General features: G+C 36.6%; 1 protein-coding gene across 1 annotated transcript in view; it reads right to left on the bottom strand.

Annotated features, from left to right (window-relative positions):
* lmbrd1 (LMBR1 domain containing 1) overlaps window positions 1–13,828 on the bottom strand; it is an 88,580-nt gene that overhangs the window by 27,779 nt on the left and 46,973 nt on the right. The window contains 4 exon segments of the mRNA NM_001078716.1: window positions 194–343; window positions 802–906; window positions 2,363–2,465; window positions 5,255–5,319. Of these exon segments, the coding sequence (NP_001072184.1) occupies window positions 194–343; window positions 802–906; window positions 2,363–2,465; window positions 5,255–5,319 (423 nt within the window).

Raw genomic sequence — 13,828 nt, 5'->3', positions numbered from 1 at the left:
TATAAAGATAATTTGCGAGGTTTGATACTTATATGCATATATGATATTTGTTCACTGCTTCACACACCTATGTATGCATATAGCATTTACTGTATGTATACAGAGAGTGAGAGAATATAAATTTACATTTTCACATAGATATTACACATGTAAGACACACCTGTAAAGCTGAAAGATATTCAAGTCTGCTTACCTCCCATAGATACTTCTGGCTGCCATACATCACATACTGCGGTGCAAGGCTGTAAATCATGTAACTAGTATGTAGAACAATCAAAAGAAGGATCATGCACAGAAACAGAAGAGCTTGTGGTCGAGTCCGCCTTCTTCTTATTTTGTATAACTGTGCAAATGTTTGACAAATCAGAATATGATTTTCAAAACATATGTTAAGTTCTAATTCAACTGTTTTATTCTGTACACCTTGTTTAATAATTTATTTTCAGGCCCCTTTTTGCACTATTTATACATAATCTATTTCTATGAATACTTATATGAAAAGTGCATATATTATTAGATACACTTTTTTTTTATATAATTAATTTCCTTCCAACCAGTGGATTTACAACCACCTACGGAAATAGTAGCTGCCACCCTATATATTATCTTGCTACACCACATATTTATTATTGTATTTACGTGCATTCCAATTCCAATGTATTTATTAGCTCAGTATATGCATGTGATTATGTTAATTGCATATAATGATTGCAATTATAAATAGAAATGTAAATCAGACAGCAAAATCGTTATTTATGTGTGGAATAATAACTTTAAAACATAAGAACATAAAAATGTTACCCTTATCCAAAAGAACCATATGCCCATGTTTCGTATTCCTGCCATTGATGTGAAAATAAAATACATTGTGATGATTGTAATAAAGATATAGTCAAGAGGGAACACCTAAAAGGCAATCAGAAATCAGAGTCAGGTTTGCATTTATAAGACAAAGTTACAGGCTGTAAGAAATAGTATGGAATTATTTTATAAATATGTAGCCATAAATGCCAAAGAACATATTAAGTATAAATAGTCACTTTCCACATGCAAAATGACAATTTCTTGTATTAAACCAGCTGTGAGTGCTTTACAAACTGGAAAACACTGCAGTATCAATTCTTCGAAGTGAAAAAAACAAGACCATTAGAGTCCTAGTTTGCAATGGCTACTATAAATACAGTTTGTTTCCATTCTTTCCTAAGCTCCTATACATTTATAAGGTATATTCACTTGAGAGCCAGATTCACACCAGAGGTCTGTGCAGGCCAGTCATGTTGTTCCGCTCCCATTTGAGACAACCAATTCTGTAAAGATCTAACTTGTGCTCTAACAGGAAAGGGCATGATATTTGCAAGAATGTCATTGTATGATACAGTAGCTCCTGTGTTATATCATTTTCCTTATTTTGTATAATATATAGGGATTTACTGTTTGGAATGCTTGGGACATGGGGTTTACCAGATATAGAGTTTTTTCATAAGTTGGCCACAACCCCTCAAGTATACTAAAACATTTAAATAAAGGATTGTTAATAACATTTTAAGGGGGCTTTTTCCCTCTTTGTGGCTCATACTAATAAGGACCTGGTGGCCTTGGCTATCTCCTGACTTCAGTGACCTCCTCTTGGGTGATAGGGGTTGACAACTGTTTCTTCCGAAAGAGTACGCTTGACCAACCTTGTCAGGAAGTTTGAGATGAAGCTTAATTGCATTAAATATAAAGTTGTATGTAAAAATATGCAGGCCATATATAACCAAATTATACTAAGATAAGTGAGTCCTCTGTGGACAAGGGCCTAGGGGTACCTGTTGATTATAAATGTGGCTGTACCAAACAGTGCAAGTTAGCAGAAGGAGCAAAGGCAGCAAGGTACTTTCTAGCTTTAAAAAATAAGTATAGATTCTGGGAAAGATGATAATTTTCTGCTATTTAAAAAACACTGGCAAAGGGCCCCATCTAGAATATCTCAGTATATATGTAGGTCAAACTAAGAAAGACCTAAGCTAATACATGTTATGGAAAATTCCAGTTACGAAGAAAGGCTGGCTAATTTTGGTTATTTTACTGTGGATGGCTAATTTGGGCTATATTTTACTTTGGAGAAGAGCCACCTAAGGAGAAAAGCTATGTGTATGTATATTTTAGGGATTCACTGAATCCAGGATTCGGTTTGGAATTCTTACATTACTAATAATGCAAATAATTTCATATGAATTCCAAGATGGACTAAAACCCAACAACGTCATTTTCATTCTGAGAATTTAGGTAAGATGCAATGTTCATGATTGATCAAAGATACAAACCTTTTACATAATTATAAAATAAAAATATTCTGTTATATTACATCTCTGTTACTTACTGTTTGCAGAACAGGCAAGAGCATATTCAAAGGATTTGTTAGGTTGGTACCAAAAATGATAAAACCAGAATCAATACCAGCAGAGTGAAGCGCTTTATCCAAACTGTAAAAGTATTTAAAAATGGAATAATATTGCACTCATTGGTAAAGAAAGTACAAATATCAAGTTATTTAAATAACTTGAATAAATATAAAATTTTAACTTTCCTTAACTCCAGTCCAAAATGAAAGTGTGATAAAAACAGCCTATATCATTGGACTATAACCAGTCGTAGGCAAACCTAAATATGGGACTTTCCCATGTTTAAATTGCAGTGAGTGCAATTCAGCCATAAAAGGTGACAGGGTGAGTCACCCACATATTGGGAAAAATATTTGGTTAAAGGTGTCTGCAACCTATGGTGTATATGCTCAAATGCTGACGTGGGCATTAGTGAACATCGAGGGTACATAAGAAACTATGACCCTGAGAAACTTAATGATCCCCTAATGGCAAAACATTTTTATGAAGCTAAACATAATAACTCCCAGCTAAAGTGGAGAGTGTTTGATGTAGTTCAGTAACACTCCAGAGGAGGGGGCTGGATTAAAATGTTGCTACAAAAAGAGAACAGATGGATTGGAATGCTAGATACAGTGTCTTCTTAACAATTTCATCATATGGTAACTTTAAATGCTCTTGTAACATGCTATCAGCCATGTGTTTTATCTTTTGATTTTATAAAGATGGATCTCCTTCCATTTAAAAAAAGGTATCAGATAATGTTACAGGAGAAAATAAGTTCACAACTTTTCTTTGGCTTGCTTCCTTTCTGATAGGCATGTATATTGCAGTTTATGGTTCTAGAATTTTCTTCTGTGCACCATTGAATGAAAGTAATTGTGGAACTGCTTTGGAAACAAGCTAGTTATTGATAAGCAACTTTTAACATTGTGTGTGAGTATAAAGGTGAGGGGGAGCACAGCAGTGGACCCTTATTTGAAAAACCTTAATCACTTTCCCTGCTGACTGGTAATAACTACTTTGGAATCCTATATTTTATCACTTGTTTATACACTATTGGAGTTTTCCCTCATTTTCTTTTTAAGATCCATCAAATGTCTTTTCACCATCCACTGAAATTATTATTGCTTTTGGCATATGCAAATTAGGATTCAGTTCTGTATCTGGCCGAATCTTTCACAAAGGATTAGGGGTTCGGCCGAACCCAAAATAATGGATTTAGTGCATCTGTACTAATTCTATTAAATTTAATATAGTCTAATAGGATCATATTTACCTAGCCTTCAATGGACAAAGCCAACTGGTTGGAATGAATGATCCGGAGGAGGTAAATTTTAATACTCTTTGCTATAAATTGCGCAAAAACCTTTTGGTCAATCTTTATTAATGAGATCAGCCTATAGCTGGCACATTCTAAAGAGACTTTTCTGTGCATTGAAATTATGTGTCCTTCCTGTGATTGGTCTGGGATTATTGATCTGATATCTTTGATAACTATAAAATATTTGTTTAATAATGAGCTGTGTATTCATCTGGGCCTAATTTCAGTTTATTACTTCTTCATTTCTTCTTTAGTGAAAGGGATATCTAGTTTGTGAGCAATATCATATGGCATGTTCGGAATGTGCTGGCTTGTATTTGGTAGATATATGCTAACATCATATAAGCCTCCTCTTTACAATAAAACATCTTTTGTCCTTTCTCTTAAATTAATCTATTTGTGTAAAGGGAATATTCTCAGAAATCATGACTCAACATTTGCATTTATTTTTGGAATTTTTTTTCAAATGTGTTTCTCATCAAAACACAATTTTTGTAGAAATTAGAGATCTTTTAATGGATTCATTAAGCCTATTTAAATTAATGGCTATAAGCATAAGTTTTGGCATATTGTAAGTGTTACAGGAACAGTAGAGCTTATCTTTTGTAAACCATAGTATGTTTACCTTTATAGTATTTTAGGGCTCTGACACACGGGGAGATTAGTCGCCCGCAGCAAAACTCCCTGTTCGCGGGCGACTAATCTCCCCGAGTTGCCTTCCCCTGCCATCCCATCGGCGACAATGTAAGTTGAACAGGGAGTTTTGCCGCGGGCGACTAATCTCCCCGTGTGCCAGAGCCCTTAAGGTTTTGCCATTATTATGCAAACATTGTTCGCTAAAAGGAAACACCTAAAGACAGTAAAGGTGGCCATACACGAGCAGATCCGCTCGCTTGGCGATGTCGCCAAGCGAGCGGATCTTCCCCCGATATTCCCACCTATGGGTGGGCGATATCGGGGACCATTTAGGTAAAAAAAATAATAATCCGATCGTTTGGCCCGAGCCGATGTGGTCCCCGATCCGACCAGATTTTCTAACCTGGCCGATCGAGATCTGGCCAATTTCAGGCCAGATATCGGTCGGCCAGGCCGCTCTGCTCTCCCCATACACGGGCCGATTAGCTGCCGAATTGGTCCAAGGGACCGATATCGGCACCTATAGTCGGCCCGTGTATGGCCACATTAAGGATAAGTTCTTTGTGCCACTTATAATGTTTGTTTTCTCAGTTAACATTAAATTTTGAAGTCTGAAAATCCACAATTCAGAAGAGATGAGATGTTGTTTTGTGCTTTCTTCATATAGTCTATGCCAATTTAACCATCACATATCTTTTTCTTTTATAAATAAAAAAAGATACATTTTAGTAAGTAATGTTTATAATTTTTCATAATGAATTTTGAATGGGAAACATACGGAAGCTTGTTAATACTATGATGCAAGTTCATAATCATTCAATATGAATATTTGTAGACTAATAAAAAATAATTACAGTCTAATGGTAACACTTTTGTTTGGTGAATATATATGTAATATGGAATTGGTAAATGATACTATAAGCAAACTTACTTGGAGAGAAAAAGTGAAACTATGAATAAAAGAGCCACCAGGATGAAAAGGATTCCCCAAATAATCTGTAAGAAAAAATATTGGTAAAAAAAAGTAGATAACATCAGGTAATTAACATAATTAATACTAAAAATTGTCGACTCTACTCTGCAAAATCTACAGCTTACAATTAAAATGAGTTAGAGTTGTGTATCTGTGTGTGTTTAATGATAAGAAGTGTTCAACAAACATTCAAAAATACATTACATTGTAAAAACCTATTGTAAATGTCATTGCTATTATAAGCGGTGTCTGTCTAGTGGCTCTGACCAATATAACAGAAGCCTTGTGGAGAACTGACTTCTGCTACATTGTTTCAGGAGTCAAAACCAGAGAAGAGAAATGGATAAAAAAAACATGCTTTCTATTGCAATTATGTTTATAAATAACCAAAGAACGCCAAAAATGTTTAATCAATATGATTTTTTGGGTGGAGATGACCTTTAAAAAAGACCTTTTTAAAGACTACCAAGTTCAAATTTTGGACAGGGAGGACAACCTGGTCAAAAGAGGTGATAAATAAGGCATATATGTGAATACAGAGAAACCAAGCTTAAATACAGGTGGGGGGTGCAACATCTATTGTCTGCCACATAAAATGCTGTTTTGGCACCTCTCCCTGGATAGTTTAATAACACCTCATAGCTCCAATCATGCTGATACAATGAACCCCTTAACGTCACAAGATCCCTGACCCCATGCTGGTTATGATAACAGGGTATTTATTCTAGGAATTCTGAATAAAGAAAGCAAGTCGGATGACTGGCAAAATTTCTTAAAGAAAAACACAGGTCCAGTTGATTTATTTACTACAGATACAAGCTTTGCATCATACCATCTTGTTTATACAGCAGAATGGGGCCTGGTGCCTATACCCATGCATGGGATACACAGTTATAGACTGTGAAGAGAGAGGGCAAATAAGAAGAATGTAGTAACATCTAGGAAGTGCAGAATGGAAAGTGAAATTAACTGCCTGCCCACCATGCCTGGGGCATAGAGCTGAGGCAGGTAAAATATGATTAGCAGCTGACATTTTGAAATACATTTATAATAAGGTTGTTTTAATTTAAAAAAAAAAAAAAAATAGTTTTATGTTTTGATTGAAAAGGAGCCAGAACTGCATCTTGTACCTACTTTTAACTGCAATCTCTCTACTCTAAAAGACAGGTCAAGGCAAGCATGAGAGAAAAACTTACAGAAAGGGTATAGCCAAAATAACTAAAGGAGTAAGTAAAAAGAAAAAATGAAAAAAAGGAAAGAGGAAATTACAAAATGCTAAAAGGTGAAATGTGAGAAAACGTCAGCAGGTGGATAGAAAAGCATAAGGGACATAAATATAAAGTGATAATTAAACAGGGTAAGCAGGGGAGCAAGAGCTCAGAAGAAATAAGGACATTCAAGTGGTAGAGGCTTATTATGGCAGTAGGTGTGGCTTATAATTGTGGCCAGGGGTTATATTTGGCACGCCACACTTCACATGGTGCACATACTATCCCTCCACTTTTTTAAGATTAGATACCTTTCTGTACTTTTAATCACCATACCTTAAGCTTGCTTATAAGAAGCCATACATTGTATTTAATCATTAAATAAATAAATAAAAAAATAGGCTGAGCTTTTGATACCGTATTTTTCGGACCATAAGACGCACTTTGTTTCCCCCAGAAGTGGGGGGAAAAAGTCCCTGCGTCTTATGGTCCGAATATACTTTAAAAAAATGTTTTTACTTGCCCGTGTGGTCTCCGTGCAGGGCCCTCCTCTATTCACCGGCGCTTAGCTGTGGCGCTGTGCGCATGCACAGCGCTATATGCTGGTACAGATGGGGCAATATGCTGGTACAGATGGGGCAATATGTTGGGTGCTGCTGGTACAGGTGGGGGGCAATATGTTGGGTGCTGCTGGTACAGGTTTGCTTTTAATGCACATAAAATATTTTAGGACAGTATTTGTTTCAGAATCTTTTTTTCTTCATTTCCCTTCTCTAAAAACTGGTGCGTCTTATGGTCCGGTGCGTCTTATGGTCCGAAAAATACGGTAATTTATTTAGCTTGGACTGCCACTGAGACATTGAATATGTGGCTACTAATTTCTTACTCCACCACTTTTCTTTTTAAACTTATATTTCTAGTTATTGTCAGAAAATCGAATAAGTTATTTTCTGTAAGCACTGAGCTATAAACATTGAAAGAAACCAATAACAAAAGTAAATGCAAAAAATAATTAGGGCTTTGGATACATAGTAGTTATAAGTCAAATGGTACTTTACCTGCACCTGACCTAGTTCCTCAGTGACATCAAAGATCAACATCAGGTGGGCCCTGCACAACCCTACCCCATAAATAAGTTGCATTTAGGGCATTAGGCTGTAAGATGCCATAGACAGTCTCTATTCAGTGGGCTGGTGGACCCCTGTGTACTTAAAATGCCAAGGCCTATTTTGAATCCCAATCCAGGCCTGCTGTCCATCATGACCCACATCACAATTTAACCAATATGAGTCTGCCCACACATCACAAATCCAGCTGTTGAGATCCAGCTGTTGCAGAATTGTGTAACAACTGAGTCAGTGATTGGCTATTGCCTTATTGAGGTAATCATTTTGAGGCAGGGGAGGACAATCTCAGACTCCATCAGTTGCATATTTAAAATCCACAGTATCTCCTGCAACAGCTGATATGGCCAGATTGTAAAGATTTTTCATTGTGCAATATATCGTGAATGCATTTTTGTGGTTCAGTATGTATTTGTTACACTAAACAGGCATGCTTTTTATAATAGGCAATAAGGCTCATTTATGTTCGCAAATGCAGTCTGCATGTTATTTACCACAATGCAGTGTTTTTCCCAAAATTACAGTGTTACTTCAATTACAAGGGTTTTTGTGCCTGATGCAACTCTGCTGTACCAATTGTGTCCAATTGGCAAAAATTAATGAATGGGGGTTAATTGCACAACTCGCTGTACAGAAGAGTGCAGGAGTGCACCTGCTCTTGTGAACGTAAATGACCCCTAGGGGCACATTCATCGATTCATCAAAGTACTATTGAGTCCGAAAACAAAGAATTCGTATTTTTTCTAAGTTTTCGAACTGTGCGTTTTTTTAAGTTTTCGAACTGTGCAACATTTTCGTTCATTCTGCGCAATTTTTTCGTACTTTGCGTTAATTTTGAAAATTTTGTGACTTTCGGAACACCATTACGATATTATCGGGACTATTACAATGTTTTCGTAAGCATTTTTGTGACATTTCTGATCTTTAGAAATTATTGTATTTAATCCGAATTATTTCCCATTTCGTGATTCAAATTCGCACTTTGATAAATTTGCCCCTTATTGTGTCTCAAATTAACATTCTTGGAGGCAGCACTCTAAAGTTTTTGAGGTTATGTGTTGCTGTTATAGATTAATATGGGTAACAAATGTAATATTGCTTGTACTTGTAGAGTAAATCTCATGTATTAAAGCCATTGTTAGAATGTGATGCCTCACAGTACAATGTGATTCCTGTGTTTGCAAATAACATAAATCCTTGTTAACAGTCTTTTGCTAATAATTGTTTTATGAAATATTTGCATGTGAGAATTTTTGTATTAAAGTCATGTAGACCCTTTAGAAAACCAACAACAAAAATCCCTTACAGCATTGAAGTAAAAAACTTCTGTATATTTTATTTATGAATTTTATTTCAAAAAGTACTGTGTTCTTGCAAGTTTTTGTAACAGCATCTGGATAATTTCCATAAAAAATAGTTATCTAATAAAGATAAAAAATGTCAAGAACTATATTTAAAGGTTATGTACAATGAAAGAACAGCTGCACCACTGAAGCTATGCCATTAATTATTACACAGCATTTGGGATAGCGAAGTTGAAGTGAAATAGCAACTATTATGACAATTCTTGTTTTACAATTTCGATGAATGCTCTAAAAAAATCATCTTTTGCAATTAATGAAAATTTTAACAGCTGGGACATAATGAGGATTAATGAATATACTGACGTTCTGGAGTTCTTAAGTTGCTGTAATTTTGAAAATCACGGTAAGGCAATTGTGCCAAGGAGAGGACTAGTAATAGTTTCAGTAAAACTATATGCCTTTAGGTAAAAGGGAACACAAGGGCACAATATATAGGAAATTACGTGCATAGTGTAGTAAAATCCAGCTGTGCTACGGTTTATATGGGATTTCTTGATGTATGTGAATCTTAAGGATGATAAAAAATAAAAAAGTGTGCTGTTTTAGTGATATGCTCATGAAAGTTACATACAAATTAATAAACATTTCTTTTTTACATAAGAGCTAGCTAGAAGATGCTTTCACTGCAAGAATATGTGCCATGTCACATATTAATTACTATACTCCTTTAACTGCTTTGAACTTACAGGCTGGCACCTAATGGCAGTTGCACTAACTGCATTGTCTATGGTAGAAAATTACCTGCACTCTTGCGTCCTGGATGTCTGGCCAGGAATGACTACTTAATACTTTGAGTAACAATGGGAACAACAATCACAGCAATCAGGAATGCAATTCAAAGGTTTAGGGTAATAACCCTTGCTTTGTTAGGGTTGTGTTCCACCCCACCCCTAATCAATAAAATTGTCTTAATGTCTTACATAAATAAGTGCAGTTGCTATACTAACTGTACTAAATACATCGTATTAGCAAGGGTAACTTTAATGTTAAAAACATTTAACAGTTGTTTTTCTATAAAAAATTATGAAAATGTTAAATTTGTCATGAAAGGGCGTTGGCTATCTTTGTCTTTATAAGCACGATCTACACTTAATTGTATTATGTCCATTTTCTGCACATATGAAGTGGACACCGGTAAGCCTGGGGCAGCTGTTTCTCTACATTACCCTTTTGTAACTGAACAGCAAACCTAGAAAAATTAGGGTCCCTAACCTGACTACACCAGAAGACTACTTTTATGATTTTATGATTAGCATGTATTTACAAAGCACCAACATATTCCACAGTGCTGTACAATAAATAGGTTTATACATTGAACATACAGAATTACACACAAAACAACTAAAGCAACTGGACTTGTTAAAGGGGAAGGAAAGGCTAAGTCACTTGGGGGTGCTAAAATGTTAAGCACCCCCAAGTGACTTGAATCGCTTACCTCGTACCCCGGGCTGGTGCCCCTATTAGGAGAAAACCGCACCTGGGGCGATGCACTTCCTCCTTCCATTCCCTGTGACTCCGAGTCCGGCGCATGCACAGTAGAGTGAAAAAGCCGACTTCTCTGTTAAAGTTCATGTAAAGGTAAACAAAGGTCCAGGGCCGGATGGGATTCATCCCAGGGTATTAAATGAGCTGAGCGCTGTGATTGCCAAACCTCTTCACTTAATTTTTCAGGATTCATTGAGGTCTGGCATGGTGCCAAGAGACTGGCGGATTGCTAATGTGGTGCCGTTATTTAAAAAGGGTTCCCGTTCTCAGCCTGAAAACTATAGGCCTGTTAGTCTGACATCAGTAGTAGGAAAACTTTTGGAAGGGGTAATAAGGGATAGGGTACTTGAATACATTGCAGTTCACAATACTATTAGTTTGTGCCAGCATGGTTTTATGCGTAACAGATCTTGCCAGACTAATTTAGTCGCCTTTTATGAGGAGGTGAGCAGGAACCTCGATGCTGGAATGGCAGTTGATGTCATCTACTTGGACTTTGCTAAAGCGTTTGATACAGTACCTCACAGAAGGTTAATGATCAAATTAAGGAATATTGGCCTAGAACATAATATTTGTAATTGGATAGAGAACTGGCTGAAGGATAGATTACAAAGAGTGGTTGTAAATGGAACATTTTCTAATTGGACCAGTGTGGTTAGTGGAGTACCGCAGGGGTCAGTCCTTGGGCCTTTGCTTTTTAACTTGTTTATTAATGACCTGGAGGTGGGCATAGGCAGTACTGTTTCTATTTTTGCTGATGACACTAAATTGTGCAAAACTATAAGTTCCATGCAGGATGCTGCCGCTTTGCAGAGCGATTTGACAAAATTAGATAACTGGGCAGCAAACTGGAAAATGAGGTTCAATGTTGATAAGTGCAAAGTTATGCACTTTGGTAGAAATAATATAAACGCAAACTATCTACTGAATGGTAGTGTGTTGGGGGTTTCCTTAATGGAGAAGGATCTAGGGGTTTTTGTTGATAACAAGTTGTCTAATGCCAGGCAGTGTCATTCTGTGGCTACTAAAGCAAATAAAGTGCTGTCTTGTATAAAAAAGGGCATTGACTCAAGGGATGAGAACATAATTTTGCCCCTTTATAGGTCCCTGGTAAGGCCTCACCTTGAGTATGCAGTGCAGTTTTGGGCTCCAGTCCATAAGAAGGATATTAATGAGCTGGAGAGAGTGCAGAGACGTGCAACTAAACTGGTTAAGGGGATGGAAGATTTTAACTATGAGGTGAGACTGTCAAGGTTGGGGTTGTTTTCTCTGGAAAAGAGGCGCTTGCGAGGGGACATGATTACTCTGTACAAGTACATTAGAGGGGATTATAGGCAGTTGGGGGATGTTCTTTTTTCCCATAAAAACAATCAGCGCACCAGAGGTCACCCCTTTAGATTAGAGGAAAGGAGCTTCCATTTGAAGCAGCGTAGGTGGTTTTTCACGGTGAGGGCAGTGAGGTTATGGAATGCCCTTCCTAGTGATGTGGTAATGGCAGATTCTGTTAATGCCTTTAAGAGGGGCCTGGATGAGTTCTTGATCAATCAGAATATCCAAGGCTATTGTGATACTAATATCTACAGTTAGTACTAGTGGTTGTATATATAGTGTATGTATGTGAGTGTATAGATTGGTAGGTGTGGGTTAGGTGTGCTGGGTTTACTTGGATGGGTTGAACTTGATGGACACTGGTCTTTTTTCAACCCTATGTAACTATGTAACTATGTAACTATGTAAAGTTCGGTTTTTCACTCTACTGTGCATGCGCGCAGCGAAAGAGGAAGGAGGAAGCGATCGCTGCTACCCCGGGCTGGTGCTGTTTTCTCCATACAGGGGCACCAGCCTGGGGTAGAAGGTAAGCGATCTAAGTCACTTGGGGGTGCCTAACATTTTGGCACCCCCAAGTGACTTAGCCTTTCCTTCTTCTTTAAGTAATCATTGCAGAAGTTTCACTACTCATCAGAGCAGCTTCTTTAGGTCACAGCATTCACAACTCTGTGAGTTTCAGATGTCACCTTTCTGAAGAGTTACAAAGTGCCAATGTGATTGGATTAGTGGAAGAGTACATATGCTGAGGACTTCCCATACCAGTCAGTTGAACTGAAGAAGCCGCGAAGATGAGTAGTGAAACATCTTCAATGATTACTTAACAAACAGTTGCTTTAGATTTATTTATCCTAGATATATCATGACCTGGATGAATGAAAATCTTATAGTCACACAAAACGACCAATAAGTTTTTTTTTTACTAAAACTCAAAAGTCAAATTAGGGTTTCCAAATCTTGAGATTTATTAAGCACAAAAAACCCAAAAGCTTGAGTATGAATATAAAAATTCGGCATTTAAAAGCTGGCCAATGTAGAAGGCAATGGGAGCTGCCTAGCAAAATTTATCGAATTCGTTTGAAGGTTGGAGTTTTTGAGATTCAAGTTTTTTAAACAAATAAGCAAACATTTGTGTATGGCAAATTTTTCTTTTCAATTAAAAATCCGTTTATTTTTTTTTTAATAAATATACCCCCCTGAGGCAAATTTACTGATGTAATCTCTTCCCAATCATTTACATTTTCCTGCCAGAAAAGTATTAAATGGATTGACACATTTATCAAAAAAGACCAATATGTCAATTTGTCAAAACAGAAACAAGTGCTTTGAGCAGTTTAGATGTAATTCTTTCCAATTAGAAAGCTTGTAAAAATATTACAAGGGTTGCTAAATCTGCTACTATTTCTATATTTACTATGCATTTATTATTAATACAGGTAAAGGTTCTATTAACTGGAAACCCTTTATACAGAAGGTAGAAATCAATATTGGTGAACCATTTTTTGGAAGAAAACATTTCCCAAGCACTCCAGATGACAGATCACAGACCTGTAATAAGACTGTAAATGTTAGGCATAATATTTTGGACAAAGAGATTTACAAAATTGTGTTTCCATGGCTTATTTTCCACTTCACGTATTCTTACCTAAGGTAGTTAAGCATGCTTCCTTTTTGTCAAGGTCCCTGTGTCAGGGCATAAGCATGTGCTGGTCACATGTAGCGTTAGGGAGCACAGTTCATCGTTTCATGGTTTATATCACATCAACTAGGCATTGGTGTGGAAAGCAGCTTAGTCCACTGCTGGTATATAAATACCAACAATGCTTGGTGTTTGGAAAAAAGAAGGCCTGATGATACCAAAGGATAAGGAACCATAGCATAGTTTGGTGTGCCACACCAAAAAAAAAATATTTCTGTAAAAATTTCAGTAATGTTATAAAAAGGAGGAAACAGAAAACAACTTTTCTGATTTTAATTGAATAAGCCCTCTACAATTTTCTGTGTTTTTATCATTTACAGAGACAA

The sequence above is a fragment of the Xenopus tropicalis genome, chromosome 5, assembly GCF_000004195.4.
Source record: "Xenopus tropicalis strain Nigerian chromosome 5, UCB_Xtro_10.0, whole genome shotgun sequence".
Classification (NCBI taxonomy): domain Eukaryota; kingdom Metazoa; phylum Chordata; class Amphibia; order Anura; family Pipidae; genus Xenopus; species Xenopus tropicalis.
This window is presented reverse-complemented; position numbering and strand designations above follow the sequence as displayed.